Source organism: Bos mutus, chromosome X, assembly GCF_027580195.1.
Source record: "Bos mutus isolate GX-2022 chromosome X, NWIPB_WYAK_1.1, whole genome shotgun sequence".
In the NCBI taxonomy this organism is placed as follows: domain Eukaryota; kingdom Metazoa; phylum Chordata; class Mammalia; order Artiodactyla; family Bovidae; genus Bos; species Bos mutus.
The window spans coordinates 1,082,788-1,101,422 of record NC_091646.1 but is presented as its reverse complement, the minus strand read 5'-3'; the positions used below and the strand labels follow the sequence as shown (position 1 = coordinate 1,101,422).

Here is an 18,635-nt window from a genome sequence, read left to right as displayed (position 1 = left end):
CTATCTTCATTTGGTTTTAGTTTTTAAGTGTTTGTAAAAAGAGACTGTTTTGGGGGGATGGGGCAGAGGGTGGGTGATTTCTTTTGTAATTGTAAAATAAATGGATGTGCATTAGATAGCAAAAAAAAAAAAAAGAATAAAGGCCAGTAACATAACACAAAATTTACCTCCCATTCACCCTTATTTTCTTAGGAAGACCATATCAAAATATGAGACTTAAGGAGGAAGACAACGGAATGCAGAAAACATGACATTCAACACAATCAAAGACAAAGAAAGTCCCAGGGCAATAGCTTTTTCAAGTCTAGAGAGCAACCAGCCAGAGTAGAATTGAACATTACTCCCAGGAGGAATGTCTCTAGGAGACCAAACACATGCACGCACACGCACACACAATCAAATTGTTAGATTATCTGACAAGTTTTACCATGTAGAAAATCAAGAGGTGCCAGAAGGGTGTGAGAGGACTTGGCTATAGATTCTAGTAAAACTTAGTGAATTTTAAAAACCAAAAAAATTTAATTTGGTGGATATATCAGCAAACAATGTTTGTTATGTGGGCATCACAATAAAGACATCAAATATGATTTAACTAGAAATTGAGAAATAACTACATTGGGAGATGCTTGCTGCTGCTGCTAAGTCGCTTCAGTCGTGTCCGACTCTGTGCGATCCCATAGATGGCAGCCCACCAGGCTCCGCTGTCCCTGAAATTCTCCAGGCAAGAACACTGGAGTGGGTTGCCATTTCCTTCTCCAATACATGAAAGTGAAAAGTGAAAGTGAAGTCGCTCAGTCATGTCCGACTCTTAGCGACCCCATGGACTGGAGTCTACCAGGCTCCTCCGTCCATGGGACCCTCCAGGCAAGAGTACTGGAGTGGGGTGCCATTAGGAGATGCTTAGGTGGTGGTTAAGTGTAAGAAAATTAAAATCCTGCTATTCCTTGAGATGGAAAAATCATTAGATAATGGCAAAAACTGATGATTCAAGAGACAGTGGTATTTCAAAATTTTAGAAACATGGAATTAATTATTTCTAACAACTATTGAAAAGTGGATGTTGTGAGAAAAAAAAAAAAACAGGGAGTACAGAGGCCCAGTATGCACACCTCCTCTATTGCTTGCTCTCTCACTCTTAGCTAGATATATGAAGTGAGATGTGGATGGGGTGACAACTCTGAAAAGATAAAAACAAAACAAACTAATAACTCCAGGGTTCTGACTTAGATGATGAGATCCTTTTTTTACATTAGATAATGCTATTTAAAATTTATCTTTCATTTATTTTTTAATCTAATCGATTTTATTTATTTGGCTGTGCTGGGTCTTCATTGTTGCACATGGGCTTTCTCTAGTTGTGGTGAGCAGGCTTCTCATTTTGGTGGCTTCACTTGTGGCAGATCATGGGCTCTAGAGGGCCCAGGCTTCAACAGTTTGGGTGAGCCGTCTTAGCTGTCCCCATTTTCCTGGACCAGGGATCGAACCTGTGTCCCCTGCATTGGCAAGTTGATTCTTAACTACTGGACCACCAGGGAAGTCCCTCGCTGTTTCTTTTTTTAAATTTATTTATTTTTAATTGAAGGATAATTGCTTTATAATATTGGTTTCTTTTCTGCCATATATCATTGTACATGTCTAACTCCAAAGTAAGCTCCTTGGTAGTAAAGAACATAGTTTCTTCTTCCTTTACGTTTCCTCCTACAAACAGCAGTCTATTGGATATGCAGTAAGCACTTAACATATGGTAATATAAGGGGTAAGAAACTAGGCAAAGTCAGGGAATGCCAAATTTAAAAAAAATGAGAGACCCATGTATACTGATAATAAAAAAATTATATCTGTGTTAATACCATGGTCTTAATATATAGATACATAAGTCTTCCACATTTTTATTAACTGGGTACTGACACTATCACTATATTCAAGATAGATTGATGAGTAAAAAATTTTAAGGGCATGTAATAGTATATATAGTATGATCTTATTTAGAAATAATTTATATTTGTGTCTACACATAGAAAAAAGTTTGTGATTATGTATACCAAACATATATAATAGTTAACTCTGGAGATGAGGAAGAAACACCTCATTCCTATTTTATTGACATTTTTATTGTATGTAGTTCTTTTTTTTACTATAGTATTACTACAATCCTGGAAGAGGACATGGCAACCCACTCCAGTATTCTTGTCTGGAGAATCCCATGGACCAGGGAGCCTGGCAGGCTACAGTCCACGGGGTTGCAAAGAGTCAAACACGACTTAGCAACTACACAGATTACTACAATAAATTTAAGAGGTTTTTTTTTTTTTTTTTTTTTCAATATGCCCACCTCCGTCTCTCACATTTTCTCATGAAGCAAGGTTATCAATACAAGAGCCAAGAATACTAGTATCACTTGCAGCAGCAATACTTACCTTTTGGTTGAAAAGAGGTGTCGTCGTCCATCAAGTTGCAGAGTCACCTAAGCACTAACACATGACATCAATCAATTTTATGAATTACTTTAAGTAACACCAAATATACTGAAACATGATATTCAGGTTTCAAAAATCTTTGGGTATAATTTCAATTTCCAGAAACTCACCATGTGACTCCAGACAAGGTAGCAAGTTAGGTCTTAGTTTTCTGCCCTATAAAGTAAAGATACTTACTATTAGGGTGGATTTGTTACATGTTCACACATTAAATATTTTTCTCTATAAACAGTCTACCTTTTGAGTTTGATATATACATACTACTCAGTTTTCATAACTGGTTCATTCCTGAATGAATGAAAAATTTTTAAATAAAATCCTGAATGTAAATAGCATTTATTACTTGAAGAACTCTGACAAAGTATTTAATTACAAATAATTTTTGAAAGGCATCCTATAAAAATGAGTAATCACCCTATAATACATGTTTTAGTAAATCTGAGTTTGAAATGGTAAGTAACATTAATTTTTAACTATTATTCTTCACACTTCAGAAATAATATTATTTTTAAAATGCATTCAAAAGAAACTTTTAGGCCTTTTTTTGGTCTCTTACCAATGCTAACTGAAAGGAACAGAAAACTAGTTGGACACATTTTATTATCATAGATTAATTCATTAAAAAATTACTCATTGCCTTCTGCACTCAATATAATGTGCTCAATTCAAGGGGAAATATTGATAGATAAATTATAGTACTTACTTTCACAAGTTTATGACCTAATGTCTATGTTTCTTTTGGCTTTTTAAAATATTTAAACATTTTCAAAAAACATTTAAATTGGTTTTTTAAAACAGTAACTTCTGTTCTGAAATCTCATGCACATACCATATTTTTTACATACAAGGTAAGATGCTTAAAAATTTTTCAGCTATTTAAAAAAGTTAAAACTTAAACATCAATAATCTAAAGTATTAAGATAAACAGTTAACCGAGTCTCCACATATTTCTTTATCCTCAGACTAGCAAAAGCAAGCTTTCTTGCTTCTTCCAATTCCAAATCATTTCCTTTAATCATTAGATCAAAGGAAAAAAAAAACTAACTCCAGAAGAAGTAACTGGTAGAAATGTCTGAATTACCATTATAAAATCCTCTAGTGAATCCCTAGTTCTGAGGTGTGGCTACTGAAACCCCTGAACTCAATTATTTGAATAGTTATTGCTTGTCCCTAAACTAGAATTAAGGTTAATGCATATGTCAAGTAGATAGATTCATGACAATTCTTGCTCAGCATTAAGGACCTACTGCTATGAAGAATAGAAAGTATTTTTTAAGAGTCACCACTGTACAGCCTTTGAAATTCAAACAGAACCCTTTTATTAAACGATCATAAACAACATTGTTTGGTACAAAAGGTCTACATTAGTACTAAATGTACAAGTAGTCTATATAAACAAGTCATATCTACTGCCTATGACTACAGAGATAGTTTTTGAGGCCAATAGCAGCCACCAAGGAGCCTCAATCAGTATGTTCATAAACACTCTCAGATGCCATTAGAATCATAACTTTAGTCTAAAGCTACGTTACCCAATAAAGCAGTTAAGCCTCCCCAAAACGATTACCACAAAAAACTCTCAGATCATCACTTCAGAGCTTTGGTGGCAAGGCAAAGAATGCTATGAGAAATTAAGTCATTTGTTAGAGAAATGGAATATCTAGCAAAATATGTAAGGAGTATCTTAGCATTCATATAATAGCAACTCCAAATGGTCTCCCTGTTCTGCAACCCAGAGTTTTTTTTTTGCAACCCAGAGTTGACACCAAAATAAGCAGAAGAGAACTCTCCACCTCAGCTACTGACTCAGGTAGGGATGCTGCTGCTGCTGCTGCTAAGTTGCTTCAGTCGTATCCGACTCTGTGCGACCCCATAGATGGCAGCCCACCAGATTCCCCATCCCTGGGATTCTTCAGGCAAGAACACTGGAGTGGGTTGCCATTTCCTTCTCCAAGGCATGAAAGTGAAAAGTGAAAGTGAAGTCGCTCAGTCGTGTCTGATTCCTAGCGACCCCATGGACTGCAGCCTACCAGGCTCCTCCATCCATGGGATTTTCCAGGCAAGAGTACTGGAGTGGGTTGCCATTGCCTTTTCCGTCAGGTAGGGATACTATGCCCAAATTCAATAGACTGGTCTTATGTGGGGGAAAATTAATTTCAAGTAACTGACTAATGAAAGACCTCTTGGAGCATAATCCATTCAGTTTCTGGAGACTGCATGTATAAATAATTATAATATATATATATATATATATTTCTTGTTTCAGCTCTTATACATCTGAAATTCAGCTATCTTTTAAGAGTTAATTCTACAAAAATTAAAAAAAATCTGTGGATTTAAAGAATTACAATAGTAAATTATATGTTATGTGCATTTTACAAGATGAAATACTTGAAAATATTAAGATGCCATTTCATACTCACTAGGATGGTTGTAACTAAAAAGAACAGATTAATTAACGTGTTGGCCAGCATATGGAGAAACTGGAACCTTCATATATTGCTGGTAAGAATATAAAATGATGCAGACACTGTGGAAAAAACTTTGGCAGTCACAAACTTAAGACTTAAAATTAACATTTGTTCTTGTTTCCTTAGCTAAGTCGTGTCCAACTTTTTGCGACAACATGGACTGTAGCACAACAGGCTTCCCTGTCCTTCACTATCTCCCGGAGTTTGCTCAAATCCATGTCCACTGAATCAGTGATGCTATCTAACCATCTCATCCTCTGCTGCCCTCTTCTCCCTTTTCCCCCTAAACAGTATGAAGAGGCAAAAAGTTAACACATAACCCAGCAATTCCACTCCTAGCAAGAGAGAATTGAACACGTTTGTCCATGCAAAAACATGTAGATGAACATTCATAGCAGTACTATTGGTAACAGCAAAAAAGTGAATGACACAAATGCCTGATTAAAGGAGAAACAAAATGTGATATACCTATACAAGGGAATAATATGGTCATAGAAAGAATGAAGTACTGGTACATACTACAAAATGGATGGATGGATGGATCTTGAGATTATACTAACTGAAAGAAGCTAGTGAGAAAGACTACATATTGTATGATTTCATTTATATGAAATCTCCAGAAATGGAAAATTCATAAAAACAGAAAGTGAAGTAGTGGTTGCTTACAGCTGGGAGGATTGGGGGGTAAATGAGTGACTCCTAATGGATATGAGGTTTCTTCACAGGGTGATGAAAATGTTTTAAAATTGACTGTGGTGATAATTGCACAGCACTGTGGATGTACTAAAATCATTGAATTGCACACTTCAAATGGGTGAATTGTACACTATGTGAATTATAGCTGAATAAAGCTGTTAGGCATATAATAAGCTGATAGGATATAAGCCTGGTGGTGATGGAAATCACTACATGGAGAAAGACTACCTAAGAAAGACACCAACAAAGAATAGCAAAGCCATAAGATTACAGAGTAGAGAAAAAGAAGGTAGAACAGGGAGACATTCAAGTTCTGATGTGACACGTGTATATATTGCAAAATGATCACCAGAGTTAAGTCTAACTAACATCTATCACTACAGTTGTTGTGAGTGTGTGTGTGTGTGATGAGATCTTTTAAGAGCTCCTCTCTTGCAGTAGCACGTGTGCTCAGTTGTTTCTGATTCTTTTCAACCCCATGGACTGTAGCCTGCCAGCCTCCTCTGTCATGGAATTTTTCAGGCAAGAATACAGGAATTGGTTGCCACTTCCTACTCCAGGGGATCTTCTCCACTCACTGACTGAACCTGCATCTCCTGCATTGGCAGGAGGATTCTTTTACCACTGGGAAGCCCCCTGCTCTCTTAGCAACTTTCAAATACCCAGCACAGTCTTATTAATTATAGTCACACCACACTATATTACATCCCCAGGACTTATTCTGTAATTAGAAGTTTGTACCTTTTGACCACCTCCACCCAATTTTGTCCTCCCCTCCCCCAATCTGTGTTCTGTATCTATGAAGTGTGTGTATGTTTTAAAGATTCCACATACAAGGGAGATCACAAGTTATTTTTCTTTGTCTGACTTAGCATAATTCCCTAAAGGTCCATTCATGTTGTTGCAAATGGCAGGATTTCCTTCATTTTAATAGCTGAATAATATTCCATATTTTCTCTATTCATTCATCCAAAGACGGACACTTAGATTTTTCCATGTCTTGGTTATTACAATAATAACATTATAATAATGCTGCAGTGAACATGGGGGTGCAGATATCTTTTTGAGTTAGTGTTTTTGTGTCCTCTGGGTAAACACTCAGAGTTGAATTGGTTTATTGTATCAGTACTCATGTTTTTGTCTATATTTACTACTGCATTGTCATCAAGTACTATTACTTTTACTGCTGGTACCTAATAAAAGAACAGAGAGAAAGAATATCTAAATGATGTATTTGTACCAAATAAAAGGAAAAATAACAGTTTGTACAGAGAAATGAAGGTACTGAAAAAGTTTAAATACAAAAATCTTGCTACTGCCTAGATAGATAGGAATTATGGGTGTGAAAAACTCAATTGAAGTAGTCAGTGACATTGTTTCATCAAAGTGTATTATTCAATGTTGTAAGGTTGATTTGAATAGCACTGATTTTGCAGTCCTGATTATTTTATGGCTGTACAAGAATTCTAAGATTTTTTAAATATTTTAAGTAAGAGGGTATCTGTGAAAATGTTTTCCTTATAATAGGAATTAATTGGTACTGTACTCAAATCCAAGAAACACTGTATTATACCTTGGTTTATTAGACAACTTCACTGGCACCTAGAAACAATTCAAACTCTCAAACCAGGTCTTAGGAACAAATCATATATAATTTAGAAGAAAAACATAGACTCATCGTCTTGTCTTTGTCCAAGTTTTTATATTGTGGAAGTTATTTTTTGAAAGCCTGAACACAGGTATATTTTGAGTCTATGTACATTTTTGAGCAGATCTTTAATAATTTTTTTTTTGATCTTTAATAATTTTAATATTTCTTCCCTAATTTTTTCAACTTTTGTCTCAGTTTACTTTCATAATTCATCTATATGTAGAAAACAGCTACTTGACATTAAGATTTAAAATTATTAGCATAATATTTTGCAAAGCTTGTCTATATTTTAAAACATTTTAACATTAGCTTTTGAGATGGACCACCATTCTAATAAAATATACTTTCTGCAAAGTAATTTTTATATCATATTCAGAGTAAAGATTTTATCTCTAAGGAGATGTTTTTATCGCAATTCATATGTAAAAGATACAACCTGGAGAAAAGACTAGTGCACAGTGGACCTTTCAAAGCCAAATTATGTAACAAATACTTCATTGAAGTTTCATAAGATATTCTATAATCACTAATTTCTAAAGTAACCTCAAGAAGTATATATTGTTGATTCATATTTTATAGGAGTAAAACTAAACCACTAGGGAAAATATCAAGTAAAGATACGGAGCACAATTATGGGAACACTAGACATAGGAGCTGAACAACTGAGAGGGAATTTGAAGTCTACCACTTTCTGGTTGTCAAACCTATAGGATATTTAATTGATTTCTTTGAACTTAGTTCTTCTATCTGTAAAATGAAAACAGTAATACCTTTCTTGCAGCACTACTAGAAGATTAAATAAAGCACATGAAAAATTATTATACAGTAATTTGCCTTATTTTGCTCAACATTTCCTTCTTTACTAAAAGTCATACAAGTTGATGAATATAAACACTAAAAAGAAACAAAAATTCTAGTTCATGTATAGAACTGATAAAATATTGTCACAAATAAAGAACGCCAGATTAGTAGTTCTCTAAGTTTTTATCTCAGGCCCACTCTTCATTCTTAAAACTTACTGACAACTCCAATGAGCTTTTTGTTTATGTGGATTATATCTATTTATACTTACCATATTAGAAACTGAAACTGAGGAAAAAATTAAATATATATTAACTTATTTAAAGTAACAAAAAGCCCATCACATGCCCATATAAATACTTTTAATTAAAATAACTATTTTCAAAAACAAAAATCTAATAACACCGATTTACATTTTTGCAAATGTCTTTAGGATCTGTCCTAGTAAAAACACAATTGGATACTTTTAGCAATTTCTGAAATGTTTTTTTGTTTTTCTAAGAACATACAAAGGAGTACACCATGTCTTATTAATACTTATCTAATAAAACTGGTTTCACTATTTTTTATTCTTATGCTATTATTTCTAAAATGACTTAAAATACAAAAGATGAAAGAAAAATAGTCCATTGGACCCAGATGGTATGTAGGGATGGCTACTTTTCTTGATATACGGTTATTAAAAACTTCTTAAAAGAAAACTACTTTGCAAGGAATGAATTAAAAAGGCCTAGATACACTTTTGATACAAATCATGGAGAAAACCAAGTCCTTCTTGAGTCACTATTTAAAACAACCTGACTGAAAATCATGTATATTTTAAGTCCTTCTCTAAAGCAAAAAGAAAAATATTCAGGGTTACATATTTAGTGAATATGTGAAATACTTCTGACCTTCAAAAAAGCACTTTTGAAATAAAACATATTTTCAATATAAATATCCAATAAATATCTTATCTGTCACTAAAACTATGGGTTATTTTCTATTTACAAAAATTGTTAATCATTTAGGTATTTTCCCTGTATAATAAGAACAACAGAAATACTTGGGTATGGTTCTAAATGCTCTCTTGAATAAAGAAAACAAATTGAAGAGAAGAGGAGGTACAGAAATAGACATCCATTCCCCTACTCTTTTTCCACTAAAAAAGCTGTTGCCAAGGAGTAAAACCCTAGGCTGAAAAAATTAGATTGGACTAGAAAACTGAACTGATGAAAATGGGTTGAAGAGGAGAAGCTGAAATTTGGACCCCTTCAACACAGAACTTTTTTCAAATTTTCAACATACTTGGAAATAATACTATTTTAATACTAAGAAGTTGAAAAGATACATATTCTTTTTTTCAAATTTTTACTGAAGTATAACTGATTTACAATGTTGTTTTGGTATGAAGTCTTAAATATTTTAAATATAAAGGAGAAGAAAATGGAAAAATGCTACCTATATGTTTTAGGTGAGTCTACTTGCTTTTCCTCCTTAACCACTCTCACAAAAAGTGGATCATAATACAGTGGACTGAGCATTGGCTAAGAAGTCAGAAGACCTAGGTTCAAGAATTGGTTCTATCACTCTTAACCACAGGACTAAGGGTAAAATCTCCTTGAGGTTGTTTCCTCAACTTCAAAACAGTTCTATCAACACCCCGCAGCCCACCTCAAAGGAGGTGATGGCAATGAAATGTATAAATGCAAGACACAACTGTAGTGGGATTTGTCCCAATGTTAACACATCAAGGGCCTTGATTTTATAAGCAAATGGGTGTCTTCATAGGCTTAGTAAAGTTTCTGCTTAAGGAGACAGTTTGAATTTTCACTGTAACCCCCCAAAGCAGGACACATCACAAATGCTAAGACGAGAATTTTGTGGTTAAAACTCTACCTCTCAGTTTTAATTTTATGTTTAATGGCACTAAAAGACATTAAAAATCACTGTTCAAACCTAAAAATAATAAAAGCAAAACTTAAGTTCACAGATTTAAAAAAGAAAAAACAAACCTAAAAAATCCTTGCAAACAAAGAGAACTCCTTGGATGTAGAAGAAGCTAGTTCGTTCACTTGACACTTTCTTCTCCGATCTCTCCTTTTAAAATAGCATTAAAACTTGAGATAAGTTAAGAGGAACTCCCTCCGTGTCTAGAGAAAGATAAAACCTCAGAATGAGATAATTTTTTCCATCTCATTAAGTAAAACCTGCAACGATAACAGTTAAAAAACTGTGTCTCTAACTCCACGTTTCTCCTCAGGGCTCTTCTCCTCTAGACAATAACGGAATGGAGCACGATTTCTACGACGGAGGAGAGAGGTTCCTTTGCCAAGAACAAGGGTGTAAGCACTGAATGACCAGTAACCTGGGTGGGGGGAATCAGCACAGAAAGGAGGGGCCCAAGGGGGCCAGGAGCCAGAAAGTTCGGGACCCTCTCTCCCCTCTATTCCCAACACTGAAGAGCCTTGAGGGTGGGCGGGTCTCGCCAAACATCGGCATCATATGTACAAAAGACCAAAGGGAGTTGCCTCCAGAAAGAAAAGCCAAAACCAGGCTGGGACAGACCGACACTTAGGCCCCCGAAGGTGAGGAGGGAGCAGCAGCAACCCGCGCGGCTCCGACCTGAGGGTGACCAAACGCTGTCGGCCTGAGGGTGGCCAAACGCTGCCGCCAAGCAACTACCTTTCCGAGATGCCTCCCCCGCCGGGCTGGCGCAAGATGGTGGCCCACCCGCCACCGCGCCAAGTCCGTCCCCTCCCCCGCACCCTGGGGCAGCCTGGCGACCTATGCCAGCATCCAGACCCTCGACCCAGTCCTCATAGCCGGGCCACCTAAACTGCCCTCAGAGCAAAGTGGCCACAGCCTCGCGGGAGAGCCCCTGCCTGCTTCCGCGCGGCGCAGGCGGGGGACACTTACCGCGAGCGGGGCAGGTCAGCCTGACTGGGACTCGGAGGAGGAGAAAGAGGAGGAGGGAAGGGAGGAGCGCGAAAACATTAGGCGGCGACTGCAGCCACAGCGACGGCCCGCGGCGACTCTCAGAGCGGAATGAGTGCCTCAGAAGAGGGCAGAAGTATATAACTAAGCGCGCTGCCTCATGGGTAGACGCCACCTTCTCCCCCCGCCCCCCAAACATCCGGGTTTCTTTTCTAATTGACCAGGGAGGGCGGGCGTAGACATGTGCAAGGCTTTACACATTCTCGAAGTCAACGGTCCGCTGCTTGTGGGTGGTGGGCTGTGGGTCACAAGCCGTGGGTCAGGGCGAGGGTCTGGGGCTGAAGCAGATCACCTCGGTCAGCCCACTGTCCAACCCGCATTGCAAACCGGAAATCAGGGCTGCGCATCAAATCTGAGCACGTGGAAACGTGAATTCTAGGTCTTCCCAGTGTGTAGGAGCTGGACGCTCCAGTTTGAAAAATACTGTACCCAAGGGGTGAAGACATCAACCAGTTGGGTAAGAGGAATATTTATTTAAATAATTGATTAAATATGTTTTTAAAATATGATTTTGGTTGCATCTCTCAGTTATTCCTAACTCTGTCATATAGATGTCTATGATAATTAAAATGTTAAGAAAAACACTTGCCAAGATTCTGCTTGCAGAAACATATTCTAAACAATGTATAACAGTATATAAAGTTTCCTCTCCCGATTTTCCTCATAAGGTCTATGGCACTAGTGGTCATCCTCACAAGAGTTACCAAGACTTAAAACCTTGCCTCAATAGTTAAGGAACTACTATGCATGTTAAGTTCAATCAGCCACTGAACTGTACCAATTCTATTTGAGCAAATGTCTTCTTTCTCACCTATACTGCTGTTTGCTACTGGTTCTGATAATAAGCTTTACAAGGAAAGACAGAAAATAATCAAAATAACCAACATGGAAAGTTTAAAGTTCCAGAATCTTAAAGTATTCGTAGGTTGTTCCCACCTCTATTTTTTTTTTTAAACTTTAAATTTATTTTTTAATTGAGGGATAATTGCTTTACAGAATTTTTTGGTTTCTGCCAAATATCAACATGAATTAGCCATGGGCTTCCCTGGTGACTCAGCTGGTAAAGAATACGCCTTCAATGTGGGAGACCTGGATTCGATCCCTGGGTTGGGAAGATTGCCTGGAGAGGGGAAAGGCCAGCCACTCTGCCTGGAGAATTCCATGGACTGTATAGTCCATGGGGTCTCAAACAGTCGGACAGGACTGAGCAACTTTCACTTCACTCCCTGGTGACTCAAACAGTAAACAATCTGCCTGCAGTACAGGAGACCTGGAAGATCCCCTGGAGAAGGGAATGGCAACTCACAGCAGTATTCTTGCCTGGAGAATTCCCATGAACAGAGGAGCCTGGTGGGCTCCTGTAGACTGGCAGGCTACAGTCCTTGGGGTCACAGAGTCAAACCTGACTGAGTAACACTTTCACTTTCATACAGGTGGCCCCTCCTTCTTGATGGGCTGATAAGAAAGCTCAGTGCCCTCTCCTTTGTTGTCAGCAGGAAATTTAAAACTAGGAAGTTTACAGTCATGGTACGTTCTCTTTCAGTGCGGGTGGGAAATTTCAAACTCACAACTCTCCAGCCCTCTGCTTCTTCCTTTGGTGCAAGAGGGAAATTTAAAACTTGCAAATCTACAGCTAATGAGTCCCACCCCTTAGAGACAGTAAAGGCCTAATGCACTCACTCTGCCTCTCAAGAAAGTCCTGACCATTTTGGCCCCTGTGTTTTCCGTGAGGGTCCCTTGAATAATGAAGTTTTCTCAAATTCTGTATAAGTGTCTGAGCCTGCACATCTAAACTAAAATTAGGAGGAAGGAGAGTCAATCTGCCTCAGAGGGATGAACCAAACCAAAATTCTAATCCAATTTATCCTTTATTTTATTGAAAAATATAATAGCAAAGAAGATTGGGAAACTCTGGTCAGCAAATTTTCTTTCAAAAGGAAATGTACATAAGAAACCAAATTATAATAAAAAAAGATGCCTGGTGAGAATGGAATAAGCACATGGGAAATTATTTGGATGATTTTGACTAGTCTGTCCTTAAAACTCCTCTCCAGGCTTCTGGTTCTTTTGACTAACTGTCCCCATGTTCCTTTATTTCACCCAGGACTACCATTAATCTTTTGAACTTTGGTGTTGGAGAAGACTCTTGAGAGTCCCTTGGACTGCAAGGAGATCCAACCAGTCCATTCTGAAGGAGATCAGCCCTGAGATTTCTTTGGAAGGAATGATGCTAAAAGCTGAAACTCCAGTACTTTGGCCACCTCATGCGAAGAGTTGACTCATTGGAAAAGACTCTGATGCTGGGAGGGATTGGGGGCAGGAGGAGAAGGGGACGACAGAGGATGAGATGGCTGGATGACATCACTGACTCGATGGACGTGAGTCTGAGTGAATTCCGGGAGCTGGTGATGGACAGGGAGGCCTGGCGTGCTACGATTCATGGGGTTGCAAAGAGTCAGACACGACTGAGTGACTGAACTAAACTGAACTGAACCATTAATCAGGATTCACTCCTGTATAGCCTTTTTGGGGGCAGTTTTTAAACTGAGATAAACTAACGTAAAAATTCACCATTTTAAAGTGTATAGTACAGTGATCTCTAATATACTCACAATATTGTATAGTTATCTCCATTGTCTAATAAGAAAATTTCCATCATCCCCCAAAAGAAATCCCATACTTGTTAATAGCCACTCCCAAGTCCCTTCTACCCACATCCCCAGGAACAATTGTGTGTCTCTGCAGATCTACCTATTCTGGACATTGCACATAGATGGGATCACAGTATGTAGCTCTTTGTGTCTAGCTTCTTTTACTTACCATAAGTTTTTGAGGTAGGTTCATCATGTAGTACCCTGTATCAGTAGTCCATTCCTTTTTAATGACTGCATAATATTTTACTGTATAGACGTACCATTTTTTGTTTATCCACTCTTCAGCTGATGGATATTTGGGTTGTTTCCACTTTTGGTCTATTATTATTAATGCAGCTATGAACATTGGTGTATAAGACTTTTTAAAAAAACAACTTTATTGAGATACAGTTCACATATACAATTCATTTATTTAAAGTGTACAATTCAGTTTTTGAATCATAATCACAGATATCAATGACCATCACCATGGTCAATTTCCAGAAATCCTCTACATATAAACTACCATGCATAGTTAAAAAGTAGACTAGTGGTAGCCTAGGACTGTGGTGAGGGGTAGTGGGTGGGTAGGGACATGGTAGTTAATATGTATATGTAATATGTAATTACCCTCTCCTATAAAGAGGGTCATTGGAGAAGGAAATGGCAGCCCACTCCAGTGTTCTTGCCTGGAGAATCCCAGGGACAGGGGAGCCTGGTGGGCTGCCGTCTATGGGGCCACACAGAGTCGGACACGACTGAAGTGACTTAGCAATAGCAATAGCAATAAAGAGGGTCGGAGAAGGCAATGGCAACCCACTCCAGTACTTTTGCCTGGAAAATCCCATGGACGGAGGGGCCTGCTGGGCTGCAGTCCATGGGATCGCTAGGAGTCGGACAAGACTGAGCGACTTCACTTTCACTTTTCACTTTCATGCACTGGAGAAGGAAATGGCAGCCCACTCCAGTGTTCTTGCCTGGAGAATCCCAAGGACGGGGGAGCCTGGTAGGCTGCCGTCTGTGGGGTCGCACAGAGTCGGACACGACTGAAGAGACTTAGCAGCAGTAGCATAAAGAGGGTAATTTGAGTTTGAATAAAGTCACTGATTGCAATAAATAAATAAAGCTTTAACACTTAAGCATTGTCCCACTTGCCTCATTTCTCTGTTCCCTTCCCAGGTGGTGCTAGTAATAAAGAATCCTCCTGCCAATGGAGGAGATGTAAGAGACACGGGTTCAATCCCTGGGTCAGAAAGATCCTCTGGAGAAGGGCACTCCAGTATTCAGGCCTGGAGAATCCCATGGACAGAGGAACTTGGTGGGCTACAGTTCAAAGGGTTGCAATGAGTCAGACACAACTGACATGACTTAGCACATACTCTCAATGTCCTGATATCAATAACTTTATTGAGCAACTACAGCCTCAGTATAAGAGTACTGATGGTTTATACCTAAATCACCTAATCCACAGCTTCATGGATATCTTTATACCTTTCATTGAGTTTGTCTACAAAAACAAACTTTCTTTCTAAAAAATAAATTTATTGAGTCATTTAAAGTAACTATTCATGGTTTGCTTGCTTTAAAAAAAATATTTATTTATTTATTTTTGGCTGCTCTGGATCTTCATTGTTGCACATGGGCTTTCTCTAGTTTTGATGCATCAGCTTCTCATTATGGTGGCTTCTCTTATGGAGTATGGGCTGTAGAGCACTTGAGCTTCAGCAGCTGTGATGCACCTGCTTAGTTGCCATGGCATGTAGAATATTTCCAGACGGGGATGGAACCCATGTCTCCTTCATTGGCAGGTGGACACCTATCCAGTGGACCACCAGGGAAGTCTGAGACATCCTTTCAATCTCACATTACTCTCCTTCCTATACTAAGAAGTGCCAAGTGAGCAGTTGAGTTTCCATTTATATATAGGAGAGGCTTACTCAACACTATTAGTTGGAAGTAGATTTTAGATTTTGCACTCTACACAAAAAAAGAGAAAAGGTCAGTTGTCAATACAAATGGAGGAGTAGCTACTAATAGGCAGGCTGATGGAGATTATGAAAAAATTAAATATAAAATTGAAAATAATGGTTGATAACATGAATCAGGGCTTCAGCAAGTAATTGAATAGCAAAGCAGGAGAAGAAAACTAGTTACTCAACTTCTCCTGAGTCATGTCATATTTACTTTCAAGAGAACTCCTACAACATATATTCAAATGTAAATTAAAAAAAATCCAAATTCAAGTAGAAAAACATTTGAATGTTGCATCTTTTGTGGGATACCCTTGATTCCATTTTCCCTCCACTAGTTAAAAAAGGCCATTTCCAAGCAAAATGGTGACATTGTGAAAGAAGTTTGTCTGCAATGCCTTTTTCTTCTTCCCTTTCCATGTCTCTTCCCCTACTGCCAACACACTCCAGTATCCTGGAAATTCATGATGCTTTTGTGTGTTTATGACACGTCCCCGAGTTTGCATTCTCCAGAGACCGTCTCTTTCTATGTCTTTTTATTCTTACCTCAATGGCACCCCACTCCAGTACTCTTGCCTGGAAAATCCCATGGACGGAGGAGCCTGGTAGGCTGCAGTCCATGGGGTCGCTGAGAGTTGGACACGACTGAGCGACTTCACTTTCACTTTTCCCTTTCATGCATTGGAGAAGGAAATGGCAACCCACTCCAGTGTTCTTGCCTGGAGAATCCCAGGACGGGGAGCCTGGTGGGCTGCCGTCTATGGGGTTGCATAGAGTTGGACACGACTGAAACAGCTTAGCAGCTTGCCCTTATTTTTTCTGAAATCTCACCTACCTCTAGCATAACCTTCAGAGACTTGCTCTTTGCTAGGTAGGTATTGTAATTAGCTGACCTGGGCTCATGAACTGGTTTTATTCCTAAAGAGTGTTTGTTTGCACACAGTAGAGCATGGCAATTCTTATGCCTTGAAGGTTGGTTATGGTAGGAAAATTACTGATCAAGGTTTACTTTCTCTAGGAGAACTGATTTGCTAGCACAACACTGATTCAATTCTGTGCTTCCAGTGCCTATGGCCCAATGCTTAACTAACAGGTGTCTCTGGAAGCTCTTCATCTTCTCTTTAACTAAAGCAGCAACTCCATGTTTATATTTTGACCTCCTATCTAATATTTATGTGAAAAAAGTTTCCACTGATACAAATAAATAATAAACGTTTGGAAACTATTGTTCTAGACCAACTAACTAATTTTAAAAATGAGTCAATGGAAAATTGCTGCTATCCAGTCACTCAGTCATGTCCAGCTCTTTGCAACACCATGGACTGCAGCACGTCAGGCTTCCCTGTCCTTCATAATCTCCCAGAGTTTGCCCAAAGTCATGTCCATTGAGTCAGTAATGCCATCCAACCATCTCATCTTCTGTTGTCCCCTTCTCTTCCTGCCTTCAATCTTCCCCAGCATTAGGATCTTTACCAATGAGTCGGCTCTTCACATCAGGTGGCCAAAGTATTGAGCTTCAGCATCAGCCCTTCCTTCAGGACCAATTTCCTTTACGATTGACTGGTTTGATTGCCTTGCTGATCAGGGACTCTCAAGAGTCTTCTCCAGCACCACAGTTCAAAAGCATCAATTCTTCAGCACTCAACCTTTTATGGTCCAACTCTCACATCCATACATGACTACTGGAAAACCATAGCTTTGACTAGATGGACTTTTGTCAGCAAAGTGATGTCTCTGCTTTTGAATACACTATCTAGGTTTGTCATAGCTTTTCTTCCAATGAGCAAGTGTCTTTTAATTTCATGGCTGCAGTCACCATCTGCAGTGATTTTGGAGCCCAAGAAAATAAAGTCTGTTACTATTTCCACTTTTCCCCATCTATTTGTCATGATTGATGGGACCAGATGCCATGATCTTAGTTTTTTAATGTTGAGTTTTAAACCAGCTTTTTCAGTCTCCTCTTTCACTTTCATCAAGAGGTTCTTATTTCCTCTTCGCTTTCTGCCATAAGGGTAGTGTCATCTGCATATCTGAGGTTATTGATGTTTCTCCCAGAAATCTTGATTCCAGCTTGAGCTTCATCCAGCCCGTCATTTTGTATGATGTACTCTGCATATAAGTTAAATAAGCAAGGTGACAATACATAGCCTTGATGTACTCCTTTCCCAATTTTGAAGCAGTTTGTTCCATGTTGGTTCTAACTATTTGCTTCTTTTAACGGAAAATTGAAAAGATTAAAAAGAGTTGTCCAATATTGCACAAAGGGCAGAGAAAAATGACAGGACAAGTACTAGAACCGAGGTCTCCTTATTTCCATACACTCATTGTGGCTCAAATGGTAAAAATCTGCCTGCAATGCAGGACACCCTGGTTCGATCCCTGGGTTAGGAAGATCCCCTGGAGAAAGGAATGGCAACTCACTCCAGTATTCTTGCCTGGTGAATTTCATGGACAGAGGAGCCTGGCAGGGTACAGTCCACGGGGTCACAAAGAGTCAGAAACAACTGAGAGACTAAAACTTTCACATTTCTTATTTCCAATCTAATTAATACTCTTCCTATTTGTACTCAATGGTCACACATTAAAATTTTCCTGTTCTGTTTCTCATTGTATGAAGAAAAACAAAGATATCAAGTAGTACATCTGATTGAGTAACCAAAGTTCCCAATAATGTATGCTGACTATGAGAGAGGGGCCTTCTAGAGAAAATATCCTCTCAGAACATTTTAGTGAATGGAAGAAGTTGTATGCAAGAAGAAGGGAGAAGCAGCAGTAAAGAAAGTGGGTATATAGTAATGATTACAATTGTGATAGTTTATATAACTAAAAATTATATATAGCACTTGTTTTGTGCCAACACTGTTCTCAGCAATTTATAATATTGATTATTCAATACAATGTATGTATTCTTTTTTATTATCCCATTTACAGATGGCACAAAGATGCTAAGTACTTTGTTT

The 18,635-nt window shown here is 38.3% G+C and overlaps 1 protein-coding gene across 6 annotated transcripts in view; it reads right to left on the bottom strand.

The window, feature by feature from the left end:
- Window positions 1-11,130, bottom strand: part of ZNF280C (zinc finger protein 280C) — a 66,040-nt gene extending 54,910 nt beyond the window's left edge. For 2 of the 6 annotated variants that reach the window (XM_070365932.1, XM_070365937.1), the window contains exons 1-3: window positions 10,995-11,130; window positions 2,588-2,633; window positions 2,418-2,471 (exon numbers count right to left, since the gene is read on the bottom strand). In XM_070365932.1, coding sequence (XP_070222033.1) covers window positions 2,418-2,448 — 31 coding nt within the window. In that variant the 5' untranslated portion in view covers window positions 2,449-2,471; window positions 2,588-2,633; window positions 10,995-11,130. Of the gene's footprint in view, window positions 1-2,417; window positions 2,472-2,587; window positions 2,634-10,090; window positions 10,229-10,994 lie in introns of all 6 variants that reach the window. The other 4 variants (XM_070365934.1, XM_070365933.1, XM_070365936.1 and 1 more) reach the window with 4 other exon arrangements.
- Between the last annotated feature and the right edge of the window lie 7,505 nt (window positions 11,131-18,635).